Source organism: Netta rufina (assembly GCF_964035555.1).
Source record: "Netta rufina genome assembly, chromosome: 1".
Lineage (NCBI taxonomy): Eukaryota > Metazoa > Chordata > Aves > Anseriformes > Anatidae > Netta > Netta rufina.
Window position 1 is genome coordinate 192,386,562 of NC_140123.1, and position 22,363 is coordinate 192,408,924.

Sequence of the window (22,363 nt, forward strand, 5' to 3'; positions counted from 1 at the left end):
ATACAGAGCTTCTTTCTTTACAGACAAGTCAAAGTCTTGACAGACAGACTAGCACAACTGAAGTTAATAAAACGCCAGATTCAGACCTGGAACTTTATATATGTGCTTCATAGAAATGAAAAGGTAAAAAAGTGGAGAACCAGTAGGATGGGAAGGGTCAAACCTTATGCTCAAAAGAGGGCAGTGTTATGCTGTGGGTTCATATTCATACTTCATCACATGGCAATCTGTCTTGTATAGACAGTCATCCACTGAGTGTGTCTGCGAGGGCTAGAGACACATGGGAGCATCACCCAAGTAAAACAGCTGATACTGCCAGACATCGTGTGTATTTTAGGATTCCTCGAGTTACTGTCACAAATATATTACCTATGAAATGCATGTCCCATACTTTCCTACCTATAGTTGAGAGGCAGGGTTCTCCAGCATGCTTTTGTGAAACTTCTTTAGTCTTTTCCTTTTTGCAGCATGAAGCCTGAGCTGTTCAGTGGGGGAGGACTTGGTACCTCAGCACAGTTTGTGTGGGACTGTCCTGGTCCATCTTGGAAGGCAGTAATCAAAGTCCTGGCCAGAGCCTGTTCTTCACATCACATGTTTCTTATGCCCCAGCTCTGCAGGAAAGACAACTGTGCCCTATTCTCCTTTGAACTGCAGTTCTGCACCCCTAAACACAAGGGGAATGTAACACTATCTGTCTCTGCTCCATGGCTCAGCTGCAGCCACACCACATCATGTATTCGCTAGTTAGGTGTGTGATACAAATTTTTACTGTCTTTTATTTTTTGCCCTTAAAATTTAGCAGGTGGCCAGAACATGCTTTCCAGAGCATGCAGGACACGATGATCCCAAGTACATTATTCAGACTAGTGTACCTCCAGGCTTTGTCAGGCCAGCTTGCCTGTGTGCAGCTCTGTGGCTATAAAGAGGAAGGGCATGGAGTTGGATCTCTTCACGGTAGTTCATCTGGTTGTCTATCAACTACTGAAGAGACATAGCCCACAATATTCATCTCCTGAACAACGTTCAGAGTCTCTCTGATGCATTTCAAAAGCTACAGGAAGTCCTCCTAAATTCACATAATGAGGCAGACATACAGGAGCCTTGTGTTTCATCCCAGCAGGAAGCAATTGTTCTTCCCTGTGAAGCTGATGCTCTTTCCCAGTATTCTTCCTGTGTACCTCCAATAACAAAATGCTTTGGCTGAGATGATATAATTTTCCATGTTGAAGAGGTGACTGAACACTAGACAGACCAGATGCTGCAGTGTTTCCACAGTATACCTCAGTACCCCAAAAGTGTCAGGTAGGTGGACAATAAAGATATATATATGAGGTACACATGGGAAGATACACACGGGCGCTCCTTCAATGGTCTCAGATGATCTAAAATACTCCAGATAGTCCTTGGACTCTTCTTGGATTCCGTTAAAAAGAAGAAAGTAGATGGGTGGAAGGTGAATCTCTGCTATGCCTGAAGGAGGATGCTTCCATCTAGGGAAGGCCATTCCACCAGGAATGACCTTCCTTCATTGAGGAGTGATTGGTATTAGGGATGAACCTAATGAACAAACTTAATGAATAACCCGAGTGGATGAACCCTGAATGAATGAGTGACTTTGAGGGCTATATTTTGATAATCTCTTGAGAAGAGGCTATTCCCCTGATGGGCCACAGAAGCTCACTTAGCTGAGTTGGTCCTAAACACAGAAGTTCTGGGATTGCACCGCAGATGTGGTGGGAAGCATGTCCTTGATAAGGATGGTGAGAATTGGGATCAGTACCTTGGAGCTGCCCTGAGGAAGGGAGATCTGCTGGCACAGCACTGTGTGATCTCTTGAATGTCAGTGCCTGCACAGAAGATGGGGACTCTCAGGCTTTCAGCACCTCAGAAAGCAAACCCCAGAAGTGTCTAATGACCTGTATCTTGACAGGCTGAGCTCTGGAGATGGCAACCACACTTTGGTTCATCTTTATTTTTGCCTCTGTTTCAAGTAATAGATGTCATAGTGTCTGCAGATGAAAGGGATCTTTGAAAAGGCTTTTATGGGAGTTTAGGAATTGAGGGTGTGGATCCAGGAGAGTCTTAATGAGGAGGAGCAGCCCAGAAGACCATGGCCTGTGGTGTGCTCAATACATGAGATGCTTGTGTTTGCTGCAAAGTAAAGAACAGGGTTTGCTGAGCTTGTTTAAGTCTCTGAGTGCCACTTAGATCTAGCAACAAGACGCTCAGGGCTGTGTCCATCTGCTATGAAAGAAGGCATGTCAAAAGCTGGTTGATCTGAAATCCCAGATTTAGCTTACAAAATGTCTCTGCTGCTCTAATTGTCAGATGAGTACCACAAACTAACCTGTCTGAAACCTATGGCAGACAAAATGTTATGAAGGCCACTGGACTCTACAAGCTGTCCTTAACTAACATTGTTTAAGTAATTCATAGTCGATGCACAGAAAATAAATAAATAAATGGTCTGTTTTTGTGCACACATGGTGCATGTGTGACAGTGGCAGTATTGTGTTGGCAGTCATTTCAAAGGGACTTGGCACTACCCCATTATCCAGCCTTAATTCCATGAAAGAAGGAATACAAAAAGCAAGGATTCTCTTCACTAGTGATTGGGGGGGAAATAAAAGCTGTTTGAATCTTAGTTAGTCTGATAATCCTGTTTAAACAAATTATGTACGTTGAAACTGTGGATTTCTGAGATAAGCATATCTGCCACAGGTCCTGCAGGCAGGGGGAGGGAAGGGCTTGTGTTTGATGTGCTGGGGGACACACGTGTGCCATTTCTGGCCCTGGTACTTGCCAGGAAATCAAACACAAGCCTGGATTCAGCCCATGGAGAATGTTTAATGTCTTTGGAGGTGTTTTGTTTGTCTATCCATGCTGACTGCGGAGGAGTCCATAGTGTGACTAGGCCAGGAGTTTTTCTGTTTAGCTGTCAGGAGCGCAGGCATTTTGGTAGCACTCTTGGCCACAAAAGTAAATTAAATCAACTCCCTAGGGCATAGGCTTTTTGCACTGCTGTCCTGTCGGACGACGTGACGTGCCCCTTCACCCCTGGCAGCGCAGAGGGTGGCTGTGTGGCGAGCACCTAGCCCCATAGCTAACAGCACCGACGGCCTTTCCCTGCAGCTCCCGCATGGAGGCCGCTCCCCTGACGGGAGCCAGCCCCCCCCCCCGCCATGTCCCCGCTCGCTGTGCCTCTTGCGTCACAGCCGCGGGTGTGACGCCATCAGCAGCCCTGGCTGTTCCGGTGTTGCGTCACGGGGCCGGGCGGGAGGCGAGCGTTGTGCTGTGGTGACACCTGGCGGGCCAGCGGGCGAAGCAGCGGGCAGGCGCCATGGCGGCGATGCCCCTTGTGGCGTGCCCTCGTCCCGCTCGGTGCTCGTTTTCCTGAGAAATAAAACGGGAAGGCGAAGAGTGAGGAGAGTCTGGCTGGGGTTTTCTTCGAAACCCCGCCACAAAGTCCCCATCTCATTCCATGGGAGGTCTTTGGCTTCTCCTTTGACGCGCCCGTCACCGTCGCTTCACTGGGGGCATGGGAAGAAATGTTGGTCTCTGAAGGTGTCCTGCAGGTTTTTGTTGGTTAATGTCTGAAGGACGTAAAGGTCCTTAGGGTGTGGAAATGCAAAATATTCGTGTGGTTATGGAGGAAAGTTGGCAAAATGATTTTAGCGCATCTGTGCTACAATTATGTGTATCATCTGCAATGAGCATTGACAGAGCGCGCATATCGCACCGAGTCACCACGTAGTCACATAAGCACCCAAAGCAGTTCTGGACACAGTTGACAGAGAGGAACAGAACGGGCACAAGAGCGACTTCTCTCTTGTTCAGACAAGAGAACAAGTTCAGGGCTGGAGCACCTCTCCTGTGAAGCCAGGCTGAAGAGAGCTGGGGTTGTTCAGCCTGGAGAAGAGTCCAGGGAGACCTTATTGTAGTCTTTCAATACTCAAAGAAGGATGGAGAGAGGCTTAGAGACTTTTTACAAGGGCATGTAGTGATAGGACAAGTGGTAACGGCTTCAAACTAAAAGAAAGTAGATTTAGATTAGATACAATAAATAAATTCTTTACAATGAGGGTGGTGAGGCACTGGCACAGGCTGCCCGGAGAAGCCGTGGCTGCCCCATCCCTGGAGATGTTCAAGGCCAGGCTGGATGGGGCTTTGAGCAACCTGATCTGGTGGGAGGTGTCCCTGCCCAAGGCAGGATGGGTGGACTAGGTGATCTTTATGGTCCTGTCCAACCCAACCCATTCTGTGATTCCCAGCTTGCCTCTTCCAGGGGTTATGGCTAGGGGTTACTGGCAGAGCTCACCTGTCCTGGGGCTCCACACAGACCAGCGAGGCTGCTGACATCTTAAGGCTGCTATTATATAGGTCTCTCACATAAGAGGTCAGTCTGAAACCAGCACTGAGGAATGTGACGCAGTGGCTGCTGGTGCTGATGCTGTGTCAGACCTCCTGGCTGCTGTCATCTCCCAGCAACATGAATCTCCCTGACTCCATTTTCTGCAGAATGTTTCCCTACCTTATGTGTGTACCTTGCATGAATGCTGCCTCTGCTTTTGTTGTTCTTTTCCACCAGCTCTATTATCTCCCTTGCCTCAGTTGTACATTGTCTGGCTTTGAGGAATTTACATACTTTATTTCTCCTGTTTTCTAAATCAGACAACTACCCCAAGCATGAAGAGCTGTGTGAGTGGTATTAGAAATACAGAACCTGCCATGTGTGATGCATGGCATCAACTCAAAGGTGTTGAAATCCCAGACTCACCTTTTTCCTCAAACCCTCTACCTTTGAACACTCTTAAATGAAAGCTACTGACATCCCAGTTATTAAACTGAATACTGAATATTATCTGCCAGAATATGGAGAGGATGGTGAGAAATTCTGCACCTTCATAGCACCAGCAGATCTGATTGGGGGTGGATGGATGGACAATGAGCCAGCTTCTGCTCAAAGTCATAAGCTGACAGTTATCCCTGATGCAGAAAAGCAGAGTACGGGACAAGGTTATTATTAAATTCAGATGTAAAGATCCTGGTCACAATATCAGCAAAAGAGATAGAGAAAATACTGTCAGCTTTAGTAAATGAAGTCACATGATTATGAACATAAATATTCCCCCAGTTACGTGAGATGGGGTCAAGTTATACTTGATTCAAAATACAAGCAAACAAAAAAAAAACAAACATACAAACAAACAAACAAAAAAGAAAATAATATAAATAGAATGGAGGGTGACTTATCAAAATTAATATTTAAAAAGGAAAAGTCACCATTCTTGGAGATCAGTATGAAGTTGAATGGTACACAGTCAGCGATGTTATTCGATTTCAAAACAGGGCTTTTCTTGAGTGAATGGAATGTTTTAGGAAACTTTTAGCTTGAAGTTGAAATTAAAAACCCTAGACTTCCATTAATAAATTGTAATTGAATTTAGAATAATCCCATAACTCAAAAAAAAAGCCACCTTGGATGTAAAAGTTTTCCAGGAAGTCAGTAGGGGTGGAGAGAAGCATGAATTGTCCCTTGGGAACTGGCAGTGGCACTCCCCTTCCTGCCCTGCTGTCCTCAGCCTTTCTGGCCATAGGCGAGGGACCATGTTTGCTAAGTGGCAGGGGGTCTCAGTCTTTCACTGATTAGGAAAAAAAAAACCTACCAACAGAAAAAAAAAAAAAAAAAAAAAAAAAAAAAACAATTGCCAGCTCTGGTGAGGGCAAGACAGCTTGTTTCCAACAGGAAGCGTTGGAAGTCCCCGGGAGTCTCAGTGCAAGGGACTGCTGGGAGGGGCACTCTGTGGTTTTAGGGGGCAGAAAATCCTACTGTAAATGTTGTTTTTATTGGTGTTTTGGGTTTGACTGTTCGTTTTTGTTGCTTGTTTTGTTTTTCCGAGAGAAAAGGAAGAGAGGGGAGAGGAGAGATGCTGGTTGTTTCTGTCTAGAAACAGAAAATATGTGCCCTTTGACTTGGTTTGCTTGGAGTGGGTGTAGCTTGATGACGTGTTCAGCCAAAGACCCTCCACATGGAGTCTTCATGTGTTCCAACCTCCATTTCTGCCAGTCACGGGGCAGCAAAGACAGAGGAGCTGCCTGGTGTGTGGGAATAAGTCTTGCCATCCTCTGCTGCTCTGCAGTGACAGGACAGGGTATGGATGGGCCAAAGGCAGGATGGTTCTGCCCACAAAACTGGTGAAACTGATGTCATTTGTATTGATGCTGCATGCAGTGACCTCCAAAGACCTTTAAGAAGGAGGAAATTAATGCACAGAGTAGAGGTTACAGCATTAGTGAAGTACAACAGGCAGCTAGAAGGCAAATGACTCATTTGGGCTGGGCAGAGATGGTGACACAGCAGGGAAGGTCTCCTGCTCATAGCCATGCAGTGACGACTGGTAAGAAGTCAGGTGAGGACATTTCAGACTGCAGGGGAGGAGCGCAGTGCCATGCAGTGAAGCAGGGCATATTGCTATTTATTCTCAGTCAGCTGTGTTTGTCTGGCGATCACTTTATGAAACTTTAAGACAGTTTGCTATTTATGGCTTCGTTTCACTGTCTTGTGTGCTTTTGCAAGCTCATTCAGCGATGTATCGCACAACCAAATCCACCCATTAACAAACTCCGTGTTAATAAAATAACCTTGATATTAGTGGAATCTTTGTAGGGAGGCAGGCAGGCAGCTGCAAACAGCTAGCTACAGGTGCGTATGCTGAATTCAAAACTGGACTGCAACACCTTGGCATTAACTGAAGCGCAACATCTGAAGGGTGGCCTTAGTTTTGGAGCAACGCTGAGTGGAGGGAGGTTTGCTGTACAAAGCCCAGGACACTCCGGCCTGCCCTGGCTCCCAGGATGCCCATTTCCAGGATTTTCCTGTGGCCATGCTGACCACAGCAAGTAACAGTGTGGGCAAGGAATGGAGGTTGCTGGTACAACAGCGGCAAGAGGGAGTGTTTCCCACAAGTATCCAGAGCAAGTGTCTGTGCAGCACCAGCACTGCTTGGCCCCCATTCTGTCAAAAGTCTTTGGGAAAGTGGCAGCAGTATCTGTCCTGTTCCCTCTTTGCTTCATGGTGATCCTGATGTCCATTTATCTTGGGCAAAGGGTGCTCACTGTATCATCTCTGGACTTTTCTTCTTTTTCCTGCTTGCAGTGGATCCAGAAGAATTCTCTTGTATCATCTGAGTACATCTAATGCTTGGACAATGGAAGAGCTGTATGACATTGTATGTCAGTGCCTAGAAAAAGAAGAATGCCATCCTGGGGCATGCACACCACCTACTTTAGTCTGTTTTAAACACATACATTCAAAACAACTGGAACTGGAAGGCCACACTTTTTTTTTTTTTTTTTTTTTTTAACCTTTAATTGAATAGTTAGGCATTTTCCATGGGCATTTCAGCATTGATGTTAGATGCCTAAATGAAGTGTGCAACTACCTCTCTTTGGTTTCTGTATTAGGACAAGACCAGAAGATATTTTTATCAGCTTTCTGTGTTTCTATTTCTTCTTGTTAAACTACTTTGTCCAGTAACTACTGCCTTGTATTAACATATTTCCAGTTAAAATTGGTTATGGTGATAATTTATTTTTCTTTTATTATTTTTTCTTTTTTATTTCTTATAATTGTAGTCTTTGAGGTCTGCTTATGATTACAGCAATCATGACAGACGCCTTCTACCAGCATTTTTTCCTTTTTAAATCAAGTGCAAAGCTTGTGAACAAAAATCACAAGTTTCCTTATGGGCTTTTCCCTGGCTTAGTTTTCACATGCTAGAAGGGAACCCTGGGCCCCTGTCTCTGCCATGCTTCCTGTCCTCAAATTAGGCCCCTCCTGTTGCAGTATCCTTCAGAACTAACACTTCAGAACCCTGTAGTGTTAATTATTATCTTTATCATCATCAATAGACCAACTACCACATATGTACCTGAAGGAGGACTGGCATCTTCAGGCTGTTCTCTGGGCATGATCCTGGGGACACAACCAGGCTTCTCACTAGCACATCCAAACCAAGATCCTGTGGTATGACTTCATTTAATAGTGCTTGGTAGATTATTTTCAGCCAGGAATTTGTCTAATTGTACTCTGAATCATGTCAGCTTCTGAAACCCATGGCATCTTGCAATCGATTCTACAGCTTAACTGTGCACTGCATAGCAAACTGTCCCTTTGGTTTGCCACCTGACAATTTGATTTTATGCCTTCTAGGTCTTGAATTGTGAGCAACAGTGCATGACCATTCCCCATTTGTCTTTCCCATGCACATTTCATATTTCTGCCATAAACTTATTTTTCATAGGCAAAAAGTCCAAGCACTCATTTCTTACACAGAAACTACCCTGTTGCTTCTTCACCCATCAAATTTCTTCCTCACAACTTTCCTACTTCTGCTACACCAAAGCTATAGATAAGGACTGTATATTGTGTTCAAAGGGGTGACGATAATTTATCATCACATTGATATTTTATATTGTTCTTTACTTTATTCTTGTTTCTTTTACTAATAATGCTTGTTTTCTTAAATAGTGTATCACCAGGACTTATTTGCCCCTTGGAGAGAGGAGGATGATGGATCCACAGCTTGCTAAATCTCATCCGAAGACTTGTGATAATAGATTCTAGGGAAGGGGCACTCTCAGCACACAGTCCAGTGCTCCAGCAAAACCAAAGAATTCACACACAGGCACAGAAAGGGTCTTCTCCTCACTGGCTGGCTATGATTAATCTTATTTCAGGAACTTTGCTTGCATCTATGCAAACACATACTTAGCAAAGCGATGATAGCAGTGTATATTGCTGCCTAGCGGAAATTACTGCCAATGGTAATTTCCAAGCTGTTGCAACTGCAGTGTAAGGAAGACCGAAGACTTTTAGAGCTATCACATCTTTTCTACAATGTTTGTGAAGCTTGGAAGAATGTTTTTTGCCAAGAGTAGCTACAAACATTCCTTCCAACGTGGAATGATTGAACCACAAGTTTCTGGTTAACCCACTGCAACCTATCGAGTTTCACTCTTGATCTCCTCCTTTCTATAATGCCTGTGGCCCTGTGCACTGGATACATTCAGGTCTTGAGTCTGTGGCACTAATAATGCATCGATTTCTTCATGAAATTAGGTCCTTCTGGACTGCTGTTCTTAGCCTTTCAGCACTTCTACTTAAAACTCTCTATGTTCTCCTTCTTGCAATTCTTTCCAGAGTAATTTAAACCCCACCTGCTGGTTTCCAGAATGTGTTTGTTGCATAGCAGGCCTCCAGAGCTCCTGGCCAGCTGATGTTGTGAATGCTAAAAATTCATGTGGCTTACAGGAAGTCTGAGCACAATCATGGCCAAGAACTTCACCAAAGCTTTCAGGAATTCCCAAACTGAAAGTAGTTTGTGGTTAGAGGTGAGGGTAAGGATGGGGGAGCTCTGTGCTAGAGGCAGGATGCTGGGGTGAGCTTAGCTTCTGTGGTCTTGCCTCCAGCAGGTTTGCTTTTGTTTCTCTGTGGCCTCTTGGTTGCTTCAGAGCAGCAGCACTCCACCTAACGTGGATGCTTGTAATAAAAAAAGGAGGCATTAGGTAGATGGGAGGGAGAAGCATCAGCTCAGAAGGGTGGGGATACACTTAAAAAAAAAAAAAAAAAAAGAAGACAGCCCCTTGGGGCCACAGAGGAAAATTGGGAATGGTGGAAACCACTCCTTCAGGTGACCATTTGTGGGTTGTGCTGTACTAAGGCACTGTGTGCAGCGATACCACAGGGTGCTTGGCTCTTTGCAAACACAATGGGAGATGAAACTTCAGAAGGTGGTGGTGTCAACGACAGCAGTTCCCTCACTGTTGACACTGGTGGTGTTGACACTGGGAGCTACAGCCACTTGTTCTTCGCTGTGTTTCTACCTTTCTTTTTTTTTTGTTAGGAGAGAAGAAAACAGCAAGGCAGATGGGAGCAGAGCTCTTGGTCAGTAACTGTGCCTGACCTACAGAACAAAAAGAATTGGGTGAAACCAGTTGTTTTCTGCAGCTGGCAACTACCACAGACCTTCATTCTATCCCAATGTAGTCATTTGTCAGAGCCCTCAGTGCCTCCCCCAGCTCCTAAGAGTTTATCTGGCTGAGTTGGGCTCTGCTTCTTCACTGGTAAGAGCTGTTGTGAATGAAATTAAAGGACTGGGCCTTTCCCTCCTTCCCTTGGGAGCCACTTTGGAGTTGATGCTCTTTTTTTCTGGCCCTGCTTGAGCTACACTGCAGCTGTGCAGCAGCTGTAGGCACTTGGTCTCGTGCCTCCTCAGTTCTGACCTGGACACACTGACTTGACTTCCAGCCTTCCCCTCAGACCTCATCAAGACAGACTTTCTCAGGTGATCAAATGGCTTAAGAAAGACTCTCATCATTGTCTCCAGACTTGTTCCTGGTCTGGACTCACTAACTCAGCTTCCTGATGCCTTGTTGGTGAGGTGCTGCTCCTGCCACCCGCAGCTCGTGGCTCACATTCCCTTGGTGTTGTCTTCTAGAATTCTGCATTTTGAATTTAGAAAGTGTTAGACATGGTAAAGTGTATTTTGATGTCAGCTAAGCTTGGCAGGAAAGAGGGGTTTTGTCCTGAAGATATTTTTTAATTTTCCAAAAATATCTTCTCTTGCTGCAGGCCTCAGTATTTTCAGAGTAGTTCTGTTGGTGCCAGTGAGCTATACGAATGGAATCCTGCACTGTGCTTGCCAGAGTTTGAGAGAACTCAGCTGAAAAGCACCAATGAGTAAGGTAGAGTTGGAAGTTGAACATGGATGAGCTAAGTAGTTTTTGTCTGTACCAGGAGCTGTATATCCAAACAACTTTCCAGTGAAAACTTCTACCTAGCTTTTCTAGGTTCATTCATCTTTAATATCAGCCCAAGCACATGCCATGCTGAAAATAATGCCTTTTTACTGGCCATGGCTGAATGGTGCATCTCTGGATCAGAACATGGAGATGTTATTGAAAGTGGAAATAGCTAGGGATGTGAAGGAAAATATGAACTGGTAAGGAAAGCTGATGTACTAGAAGGTAGTCCATGGGGAGGGATTGGAGAAGGCTGCACAGGAGCTGAACTGGTTTGGCAATAACCAATTTCTTTTTGACACAGATCTCTCCACATCTACTGTGAGCATCACATAACTGATGGAGGTTAATTTAAAGAAGAGGTTGGCCAAAGGAAGCAATCAGTCTTGACTGAAAGCATATTTACACCCATGGTAGAGTTAATTTCACTATAGTCAGGACTGCTAGAGATTAACTATCTAAACTAGTCATAAAATCAGTCAGATAAATGAATGAAATGTGCAAATCCCCCCTGACAACTAGCTTACAACAGACAGTTTAGCAATTTAAAATGTCCAATTTATTTCACCAGTTCTGCCCCAGCAATTTACCCCTATTTCTCTACTTATTTGCTAATCCCTTTCTAATCCTTCCACTTTTCTATCATTGGCCAACTCTCCATCTTCCTGTGTTCCAACCTCTCCTAGCACAAGAGCTTTCTGCTAGGAAATTCCTGCCAGCAGGGAAGGCCATTGTGTAGCTCTCTACTTTGTTAAGATAGAATGTTTATTTATTATTTTTTTTTAACCAAATTTCATACAAATACAGATTGTCCTTGGCAAGATCAGCAGTGATTCAATTCTTCATGACTGACAATTTTTACAGTAGTCTTAGAGTCTCAGCTTTTCAGTTTTCTCTATTGTTTCTTTCCTCGTTTATTTTTCCTTTGCTATTACTGTGTACATGACATGTACATATCAAGAACTGAATATCACCATAATCATTCTGTAAGTAAATTGTTCAGTTCTATAACCATTGTGGGACTAAACAAGTCACACACCAAGCAAAGCAAACGTGTAGTAATATATTAGTCACTGGAAGGAAGCGCTGCTTTTGGAAATGCTGGCTTGTTTTGGCAGGAAGCAAATGAGCAGGAATTTCAGTGATTCAGCTTTCAGTCTGGGAGGGACAATCAGGAAGAATTTGGATCACAAAGAAGCTAGAGAAGGACAGGAGAACTCAAGAACTATGAAAGGAAAAATAGTTCTAGTGCATGTAATATGTAATGTTTAGACTAAATGTAATATTTCTCTGTTACGCTATGTCCAATCCATCTGTACAGACCTGAGATTAAAGACTTTGGTCTTTGTTTCTTAAGTAATTTACTGCATTTCTGAAAGACCATTTTCAATTACTTGTAAATGAGCCAGTCATCCACCTGGAGCCATTGAAGTTCGCTGAGGATGAGCCTGCCCTGAATATCAGTGTTTGTTTTTTTTTGAGACTTTACAATAATTCAGATCATATAGACAGCCAAGACCTCAGCTAGCATCAGTCATTATATCTGTATTGAAATTAAGATTATCTACAGCTACGGAATATCTTTTCTTTCATTTTAACATGTACAATCTTTTTAGATCTACCCGTTCTCAAGATAGTCTTTAAGGTTCCAAATTTTATATCAATATTCTCGAAATTAGTCAAAATAATTAATGTGTTCCAAACATCCAGTTTAGATATTTATTTTGTGCTGAGGCGAATTCACAATATTTTTAAATAGGTTATAAGGCATGGTGTCAACCGAGTGTTAGTGAACTGCAAATTATTAGAATATCGTGGGAAATGGATATAAATCACAGCTCGGGCTTTTGGAACTGGAAGCGCAATGAGTAGAAAATAGTGCAACTAAAAATAACACGGGCACACTTCTGGCAGCCTTCAAGCCAGGGAAGGATCTTAATTTGGGAAACACTCCTGGAGCGAGGCGGCGCCTCCCTTTCAGCCGGGTATCCTGGCTGTGGCTCAGGTCTGTATGGATGCTGGCAGTGCCTACCCGGGTTGCTAGCTCTGGCTCAGGTCTGTATGCATGCTGGCAGTGCTGCACTCCAGAGGCACCCAGCTCCTTTTGCCACCTCGCCGCGGGGGTAGAGGTCCCTCAGCAGGAGGAGCTGGGGGGTGTGGAGATAAGCCTTCCAGGCTTTTGAAGCCCATGCCTAACTCCGAGCACAAAAGAGAAATTCAAAAGGAGGTGTTGATGCTAACAACCTACATCTACATACTAATTGAGTGCTTACAGCACATTCACTGAAACAGGGAGATCAAGCCCCTTTTCTACCTAGGCGTTTGAAGCTCACACTCCTCATTCCCGTGGAAGTGCCAAAGACCCGAAACAGGATGGGTTCCTACCACCTTCTGTAAAACAAACACGGCGGCAGTGAGAGCGGCAGGATTCGTGTGGACAAAGAGGACGACGAAGAGGGAGCCTGCCTAAGTCGTGGTTCAGTGACAGAGTAAAGCTGCTCTAACTACCCATTTAATAACACCACGACCGTGTGGCATAAATTGCTAAGCCAGTGTGGATTCCCTCACTTATTTCATTCCAAGCAGTCTGAAGGGTAACTTTCTCTCCATGGGCTTTATGCTGGATCACGTAGCATGTCCTCCCTAGGCCAGCATAAAACATAAATCCAATATAAACATTGCATTGTATCCGGTGGCAAGTTCAACAAAAAAAAATCAATTGTGTGCTCGCACTGTTCTGGGCTGAATTTGTGCTGTCAGATAATCCGGTAAAGCGCCAATCTGGTAAAGGGGAAGCACACAAAAAAATCATGAAAAGAATTCTTAAACTGACGTGTTCACTAACACTTGGCATCAAGAAATAACATTTAAATAATAAGGTTATTAATTAATTCTTCATAGACTTTAAAAATTGTCTACTTTGAGACAAGGAAGTGAAATTCACATTGGATTTAACAGTCTCAGTACTTTAAATAGAGTGGCTCAGGGAACACAGTGTGACTGATATAAAATTACGAGGTCTACAATGCGTGAGAGCCATGTTCTAGAGCAAAATACTTCTTATTTGGAAGTGGAATTTGGAAGCTGGAATTAGACTGAGTAAGTAACACCAGACGGATCCACCATCTAATAATTTTACACCATTATTAACGTACATTTCAAGACTGAAAACACACCAGTTTGGGAAAATACCGCAGAGCATTTTTAATTTTATAAATGAGGATTATGACTTGAAGGATATACAGAAGGACCATGCTTTAGACAGAATGTAACTGAAGACGTAGAAGAAGATGGATGTTCCAGGATACATTTTACTATCAGTAAAGAGAATAAAGTAATAATAATAATAATAAAGAGAATAACATAAAAAAAAAAAGGTCTGCCTTTTCTCAAAAACTGGAGAATTTCAGGGAACTCTGGAGATCATCTAATCCAACCCCACTGTTCAAAGCAGGGTCAGGACTGTGGCCAGCTGGGTTCTGAACATCTCCAAGGACAGAGAGTCTGCAACTTCTCTGGGCTACCTGGTCTAATGTGCAATCACCCTTACAGCAAAGACCTTTATTTCTTACATTGCTGTGCAGTCAGCTGACATGCTTTGACAGCTCCTTTACCCGTGGAACAGTGGAACATCTCCTGTGGGCTAAAAGACCACCTCCTGCTGTCCTAGCCTCAGTGAGAGGCCCCAGGCACTCCCTGCAGCCTGCGACCTGCACAGCTGCATCCTCCCTCTGAAGCTCCATCTGGAAGTTGTCCTAGAATAAAATGAGTGGGAACAGAAAGAGGAATAGTGAAATACATAGTCTTAAATAATCTCATTTATGGAAACATTTATTCTAGAAAAAATATTTTTATTTTTTTTTCCCCGTCCTGATCTAGCATACGCAATTTCCAAAAGCTGCACACTATATCTACACTGCTTCCCCCATTTCATTTCCCAGCCTACCAGCTTAATCGGTGAAGGCAATACAGTGCAGCTACCATGATGTCTCTCAGTCGGCATTGGCTTTCCACACACGGCACCGTGGTTTAAGAACTGCTACCTTGTCTATTATAAAGCTAACATCAGGTGAATCACTTTAGACATAGAAAAGACAGCAGATTTGGGAATACACACAAAGCCAACATGATTGATTAAGCAGATGGCTAAGTTGGACTGAAGGGAATAAGAAATATATATATATATATATAAAGATGGAATAAAAACAGGATTAGCAAGAAAAGTTTTCACTTTGGATATATAAATCACAAACTTTATAACATTTTAGACTAAGAGAGCATTACTGACCCTCAAGACTGCAGTGACCACCAGTACCGCTATTATCAGCATTCGTTAATAGCAGGACAATGATATGTGACACACGGTTCATATGGTTACGTGCACCACATACAGATTACTTTCCAGAATGCGGAAACAAATGTTAAACGGCATCTGCTGAAATATCTTCTAGGAGAGCTTTCTGTATCACAGAGCATGCTTCTTTGTGCATTTTTATGTTTACTATTGCTTGAGGGGTTTTTTGAATGTATCAAAGTCTTCTGCTAAAATATGTTTGACATTTTTTCCTCTTCCAAACATTATTGCCAAAGAATGCTATTAAAATAAAATGCTTATTTAAAAAAAAAAAAATCCTTTCTTCCCCTCTGCATATAGTCAGTCACTATTTTGAAAGAGTCTTTACTGAGGCTATGAAGAAAAAGGAAAAATGAAGATGCAATAATCAGAACCAGCGGAATTACACTTTACCTCAGGCTCCATCTTTGCTGGGTTTCTGCCCTAGCTGTTGATGGGCTCTGTAACCTCTGTACCCTTTTCTCTACGAATGCTTCATAGCTTTGCAGTTCTATAATATGTTCTTCCACTCATGTTCACCACTTCAAATGGCGAACTCTGTAATGTCTGCAACCCCTTCTCATCTTTACGTTCAGTATGGGGGCACATGTTTCCATGTTGGCACTCAAAAATTTGCTGGAAAAATGAACTCCACGAAGGAATTGTAAGTCATCTGAAAAAAAGTACTTATTTTAGGTCATTTAAAAATTCTTGCTCCATAACTTCATGTGCTCCCCTTTCATTCTCGGTTATGAAAACTAAGACATAATCATTTCCTATCTGCCTTCTTTGTACCATCACAGTTTTATAAACCGTTAACATATTCCTCCTCAGCCATCTGTTTTTCAAACTGAAGAGCCTCAGCTTATTTAATCTCTCTTCATACAGAAGGTGTTCCAAATTCCTGCTTATCCTAGTCACCATTCTTTGTATCATTACTATATCCTTTTAGAGACGGTAGGACTAGAAATGCATGGTATCCAAGATCTGTGGAGGCACAATGGACATATTCAGCAGAATGCTGTTTCTATTTTGCTTTCTTTCATTTCCTTTCATAGCATTTCCTAACATCTTATTTCCCTTTTTGACTGCCACTACATTAGCAGTTTCTTAAAAAATATAGACAGTGACCCCCCCCCCTATTTTCTGAATAACTGATTGAAAGACTATTATTGAAAATTATTTGCTTTTGCTTCTCACTAAAAGTACATCAGGAATTTTGCCAGTACTTGTCTGGGCACAACTCAGACCAAGGAACTTGATGACTGTTGGGTAACATTTGAAGCTTAGCTTCAAATATATGTGGAGTCATGCTTGCAGTGTCACCCAAGGTCTCCTGAAAGTGTGCTAAAGACATTCAGGGAACAAAGTGACTGAAGCAGTCTGCTAGTTAATGCAACCTCTCAACAGCAGAGGAAAAGATAATGAAAAAGGGTGATTATTTTTAAGGGTGTCAGACAGTAAAAGACTGTCCTTGCTAACCTAGGTAGAACAAAATGAGTTTGCTAGAGGAAAAGCTCCAGCAACAGAAGTGGTGTGACTTAATATCCTGGACATTAGGGCTATTGAGCATGTCTCAAAACTCAGTGTGACCATCTGTACAGATAACAATTTAATATTTACCAGCAGTGTTTGGTACTAGGCAGGAATTATTTAAGAAATACAATGTCAATGCAGTAGTGTGTCATTAATACTTCATTCCCTTTCTTTAGAATTCTATAAAGAAATTCTAATAAATGGAACAAAGATTACCAGATATTTTTTTTCTTCTGTTTCAGTGCAGACATTCACTATATTTTTTAGAAAGATTGTTAGAAATTAAGGAGATCTACAGAAAATAAAGTCATTGTGTCCATACACCTTAGTCAAGTCATTTTAATCCACTTCTTCATTCTATTCATCTGGTATCGAAAGGCAATATTTACTTACATAACTCAGGAGTGCTGTGAGTGATAATTAATGCTTATAGGAAGTGGTATGATTGAAATGAAGATGTACTTCCAAAGCATTATTAATTTTATTATCATCATTATTACTCTACTGGGCTATTGTAAATTACTGAAAGAGCCAATTACCATGGATTTTCCCAAGATGACTTCGTAAGGTATTAAAAGGAGAATGTTACACTGCAGAAAACTACAATGAAGTTGTAAAGCTGAGATTACAGTCTATGCTGTACAATGGTGTCATCCATGCTGGAAGCAAAAAAGTCAAAATAATTTGTAAACGCCAATTAAAACAAAAATGTACTAATCTGTCCTTTACCTTGTGGATACAGTGACTCCTTTACTGCTGGCTGAGAAGTTCCCACCTCCACCGCAATGACATTTAACTCATATGCCAGAAATGTTTGTAATTTCAGAAAAAAGGTCATGGTCAATGATTATAAGCAACTGGGTTTCTGAAGTTTAATGAGGACCCACTTATCAACTGAGCTGCTGAATATGATGGTGAGGAAGCTCCCACCGCTGAGAACATGAGCACAGGTCAGCTCCTGTGGTCCAGTTGGCAATGAGACTTGGCTACCCCATGGCTGGAAGCAGGCACGTGTGCCAGAGTGTGATGAACTGCAGCACAGCTGGATCAAGAGATGCCTGGCAATAAGGCTTCCAGCTATGGGTTCTTATCCTCTGTGTTATAGGATACCTTCCTCAGGTAGAGCAATCTGCCTGCATCACTGTGCTCTGAAGTGTGCTGTGAAATGAATCCAATTAAAATCTGCACTAACACCATTGTTTGGGGAAAGAGCATTTTTGAAAAAACAGATCATTTATAAAGCTGGTTTGGAATATGGCTAAACCTCGAGATTGTCCCCATGAAGATTTAAAACAGTTTTGTTAATACTCACTTTAATTGGTTATTTGGATTAATATTCTTGAATTTCCCATGAACACAAACCAATTTATACTGTGAAGAAAATTCACTTATTTCCACTGGCAGTAAGAAATAATTTCTTATGCATAATTTCTGCCTCTTATTTGAGTAGCTTCCTAGACATTCCAATTTAGGTTCTTGATGAGTTGAGAATAAAAGATTTCCCTATTCTAAACTGAAAGATTAATTACAGAACAAAGACTACATATGAAGAAAAATAATGTTATTCCTCAGCCCGTACTGACGCTGAGAGAAAGTAATTAGTTAGGAGTCTAATCAAACCCCAAGTAGGGTTTGTAGGGAAGGTTAAACCATCTCAGGTCTTGCTGACGCTTTGCTGTTCTGGGTGCTGGAAAGCTTTGATTTAACTGAAACAATCCAAGAACCTGAGAAGATACTCTTCCTGTGACAGCAATCTCCGAATTATCGGAAAGCGTGGTCTAGAGGGACAAGGGGACTTATGGCAGCTGACGAAGTTGTCCTATAAAGCTGCAAGCATGGCAGTGTCATGCAGGACAAGAAGGCAGTGTGCACTCATTGAGCTGATGATGCTCATAAAGGGCTCAACTAATGCAAAGACTAATTTGCTTTGGACTTCCTTACAGGACTGCTTTGCTGGGATATGAAGCCAATCCCAATGACGCTGTGAACATTTCAATGTCTTGATGCTGTTGTTGAGTTACTGACCAATGTGTTGACGCTGAAAAGCCCTTCTGCAGGATCAGGATGGTTGTACTCAAACATTGCATGGCAGACTTCATTGTATCATGCCTGGTCACCCATTTTGGGTCAGGCTGGATGTTGGGAAGATGTTCTTTACTTTGAGGGTGGTTGTGGAGTGCAACAGGCATCCTGAAGAGGTGGTTGATGTCCTGTGCCTGTCATTGCTCAAAAGGCGGCTGGATAATGCCCCCAACAATACACTTTATTTGGTTTAGTTACTTTAGAAACTTTAGTTACTTTATTTATTGTTTAGCCCAGAAGTGGTCATGCTGTTTGACTTGGTGATCATCGTAGGGCCTTTTCAACTCAACTATGGGATTCTATTCCATGCTGTTGTTTGACTCAGCCTTTGCTCAAGCTCTGGGGCAAGCCCACCCTTCGAAGCCTCTACCCCTTGTGTGCAGCGCCTCGCCTTTACAGCACAGAGGTCGCACGAGGCCCGCCAGACCCCGCCACCACCGCTGGCCGATGGTGACCAGGGTGACACAGCCTCCGAGCACCAAGCTGCCGGGAGCTGTCCCCTGAGGCAAGCAAGATGCCGCCAGCCGGGCACATGGCAGCACATGGCGACATGAGGGACCCGCCCGCGCCCCGGCGCTGCCCCTCAGGTCACGCCTTGCCCCGGGAGCCCTCCACCACCCCGGGGGCGAGTCCTGCCCTCGGGGACGAAGCCCCCCGCAGCCCCCCAGCCCCCCGGGGGGTCTCCATCTCTCTCCCCTCATCGAGGAGCCCCCGGAGCCCCCCGAGGGCCGCTCGCAGCGGGCTGAGGGCGGCGTTTGGGGCCGCCGCCACGCGTTTCAAACGGGCCAACCGCCGGGCGCGGAGGGAGGGCGGGCCGCGGCGCAGTCCCCGCCTGGGACTTTAAAGCGCCATTTTGTGCCGGGCGGCCGCGATCGATCGGCGCTCCCAGCCGGCGGGCGGGCGGTGGCGGAGGAGCGGCGGGCGGGCGCCCGGCTGGCGGAGCGGCGCCCGTCCTCTTCGCCTCCCCGCGCCTCCTTCGCGCTCCCCCCCTCTTTTTTTTTTTTTCCTCGCCCCTCCGCCTCCATGACCCGCAGTCGGAAGCAGGCGGCGCTGGAGAGAGGAGCCGGGAGGATGAACCACGAAGCGGGGAGCGCCGCGGAGGGGGCCCGGGAGGAGGTGGCGGTGGAGGCGGCGGCGGGGGCAGCAGCGGCAGCAGCGGCGGCGGCAGCCGATGGTGGCGGAGCGGCGGCGGCCGCTTGGGGGCTGCAAGGGGAGGCGGAGAAAGTTGTGTACTCGCGGTCGCAGGTCTCCTTCGCCGGCACCAAGGCGCTGAGCGACGCCCTGAAGCTCTTCATGCCCAAGTCCACCGAGTTCATGAGCTCCGACTCGGAGCTCTGGAACTTCCTCTGCAGCCTCAAGCACGAGTTCTCCCCGGTCATCCTCCGCAGCAAGGACGTCTACGGCTACGCCTCCTGCCGCGCCGTCGTCCCCGACCCGCCGCCGCCCTCCTCCGAGCGGCCCCGCCGCCGCCCCGGCAAGCGGCGCCTCCCGGCCGCCGCCGCCGCCAAGCGCCGGGCCGTGGCCGCGGGGGGCAGCGCCAAGCGCCGGCGGCGGCGGCGGCGACGCAGGAGGGGACGGGGGTGGCAGCGCCAAGCGGCGGCGGTGCCGGGCGAGAAGGAGGAGAAGGAGGAGGAGGAGGAGGAGGAGGACAGCGAGCGGGGCGCCCCGGCGCAGGGGCCGGCTTGGGAGCCCTTCGGCGGCCGGTCGCTGGAGGAGATCTGGCAGGCGGCCACCCCCCGCCTCACCTCCTTCCCCACCATCCGGGTGCGGGGCAGCGTGTGGAGCCGGCGGAGCCTGGCGGCGGCGCTGCGGCGGGCGCAGCGGATCCTCGGCGTGGACCTGGCCCCCGTGGTGCGGGTGCGCCGCCTGCCCGTGGCGCCGTCGTGAGGCCGCGGCCGCCGCCCGGCTCTGCCCCGCCGCGGACAAAGAGACCGATATCAGTCACCTGTTTACATTGCTTTCGTCTGGATCATGTCCTTCTGCTGCACTTTACGGCTCGCTCGGACTCGGGACGGGGCGCCGGGACCCCCACCACGACCCCCTTTCCCCTTCCCTCCCCCCCCCCCTCCCCCGTACCGGGGGCAGCCTGCGGGGCTCCGGCCTCTTGCAGGCTCCGCGCGTGGGGACCAAGTTCCGCTTCCACTTCTCCCCCTTCGGGCTACCTCACTGGTCCAGAAGTCCACCCAAGAAGTTATTTTCCAAAGGAACTTTTCTTTCATGCTTGTATAATAAAGCACCATCCGATTCTCGCTGTCCCCCCCCCCCCTCCCCTTTTCCGACGGATTATGTATGCTTTGTGGTGTTGCACTAGTATGTGCTCAGGGTATTTTGAATCCCAAGCATTCCCAAGTTTCAGTTTACTCTGATCAAGGATGCGTAAAGAATGGAGGTTCAGGACTTGTGGCTGTTCTTGATGGTGCAAAAAAAAAAAAAACAAACAAAAAAAAACTTTTTTTTTTTCAATTTCATGGGCTTAGTGATATATAAAGATGTATTGCGCAGTATAATTGTTACACTTTTGTATCTAAAGTCATTTTTAAAGTTTTCTAGTTGAACTAAGTATTTGTTTCTATTGAGCACCTAAAGATAGAATCATCCTGATATTTTATAAACCTGTTTACTTTAGGGAAGCTCATTTGGTCAACCTAAGTGAACTTAATAAAAGGCAAAGAACAAGTGGCGTTTCAGTTCAATGAAACTGGACTGCACAGGGATGGGTTCTTTGGTGGCGTACGCCATGTATGCGCCTGGAGAAGGCACCAGGGGTGTCTCCTGAAAACAAAGTTAGGGTTTGTGAAAAATGTAACTACTCATCAAAGCAGTTCCTAGGTGTCTGAAGGTGAACTGTGATACAATGTTGGCATTAACGGCAAAAAAAGGAGTCCTCACATGACCCAAACACCACACTGAAGTGCCTATCTCTGAAGCAAGACTTCAAGGCTGATCGCTTAAGCACTGGTTGTCAACCTGGAGTTCTAAGATGATTAGAGGTTGATAATCATATCCATGTAATTACTTGCACATAATTATTCTTATAAACCTCTTCTGGGTTTCACAGTGGACTGTGATACAAGATTCATAACGTAGTTGGACTATTTTGCCTGAAAAACACCATCTTGTCATTCTGTCTCATGGGCATTCCCTCCTGAATATGAGTTTTTAAGGGTTTTTCTTAGGTCTTGCCCGGTGTGGTTGGTGTGTGAGAGGCAAAGGTATGGGGGGACTTTCTTTTTTTTTTTTTTTTCCGAGCTTGGGGAAGAACAAGAAGTGCTTGGTGAGAGACAGTTTGTGTCCCTAGTATCCTAGCAAACAAGAAACTTCTCAGTTTCCACAGTGGAATGAATGACTTCACAGCTTGTTTATAGAATGGTTTGGTGACTTTAAATTTCTTTTCTGATTGCTGTTGACTCCTTGTTGCCTGCTCTTCCTGGAGGTAATAAGACAGCTAGATGTGTAGAGGCTGTTTGCAAAAATTTGCTAATGCTAACCTGAAGCAACCAGCTTCTGAAACCTGTTTATATTATGTAGTTCTTACCTAGCAAAGCTGCCAACTTCTTATTCTTCCAAACTAACAATCTATTCTATAACCATTAGGCTTTTGAAATTGTT

The 22,363-nt window shown here is 45.0% G+C and overlaps 1 protein-coding gene across 1 annotated transcript; it reads left to right on the forward strand.

Moving 5' to 3' along the window:
- Window positions 1-19,504: 19,504 nt before the first annotated feature.
- Window positions 19,505-21,404, forward strand: CCDC71L (coiled-coil domain containing 71 like). Its single transcript, XM_084305818.1, has one exon. The coding sequence runs from the start codon at window positions 19,778-19,780 to the stop codon at window positions 20,639-20,641; it is 864 nt and encodes a 287-aa protein (XP_084161944.1). The 5' UTR covers window positions 19,505-19,777; the 3' UTR covers window positions 20,642-21,404.
- Window positions 21,405-22,363: the final 959 nt, after the last annotated feature.

Excerpts from the sequence above, each read along its gene's own strand:
- CCDC71L (XM_084305818.1), top strand. The coding sequence starts at position 19,778 with ATGACCCGCAGTCGGAAGCAGGCGGCGCTGGAGAGAGGAGCCGGGAGG.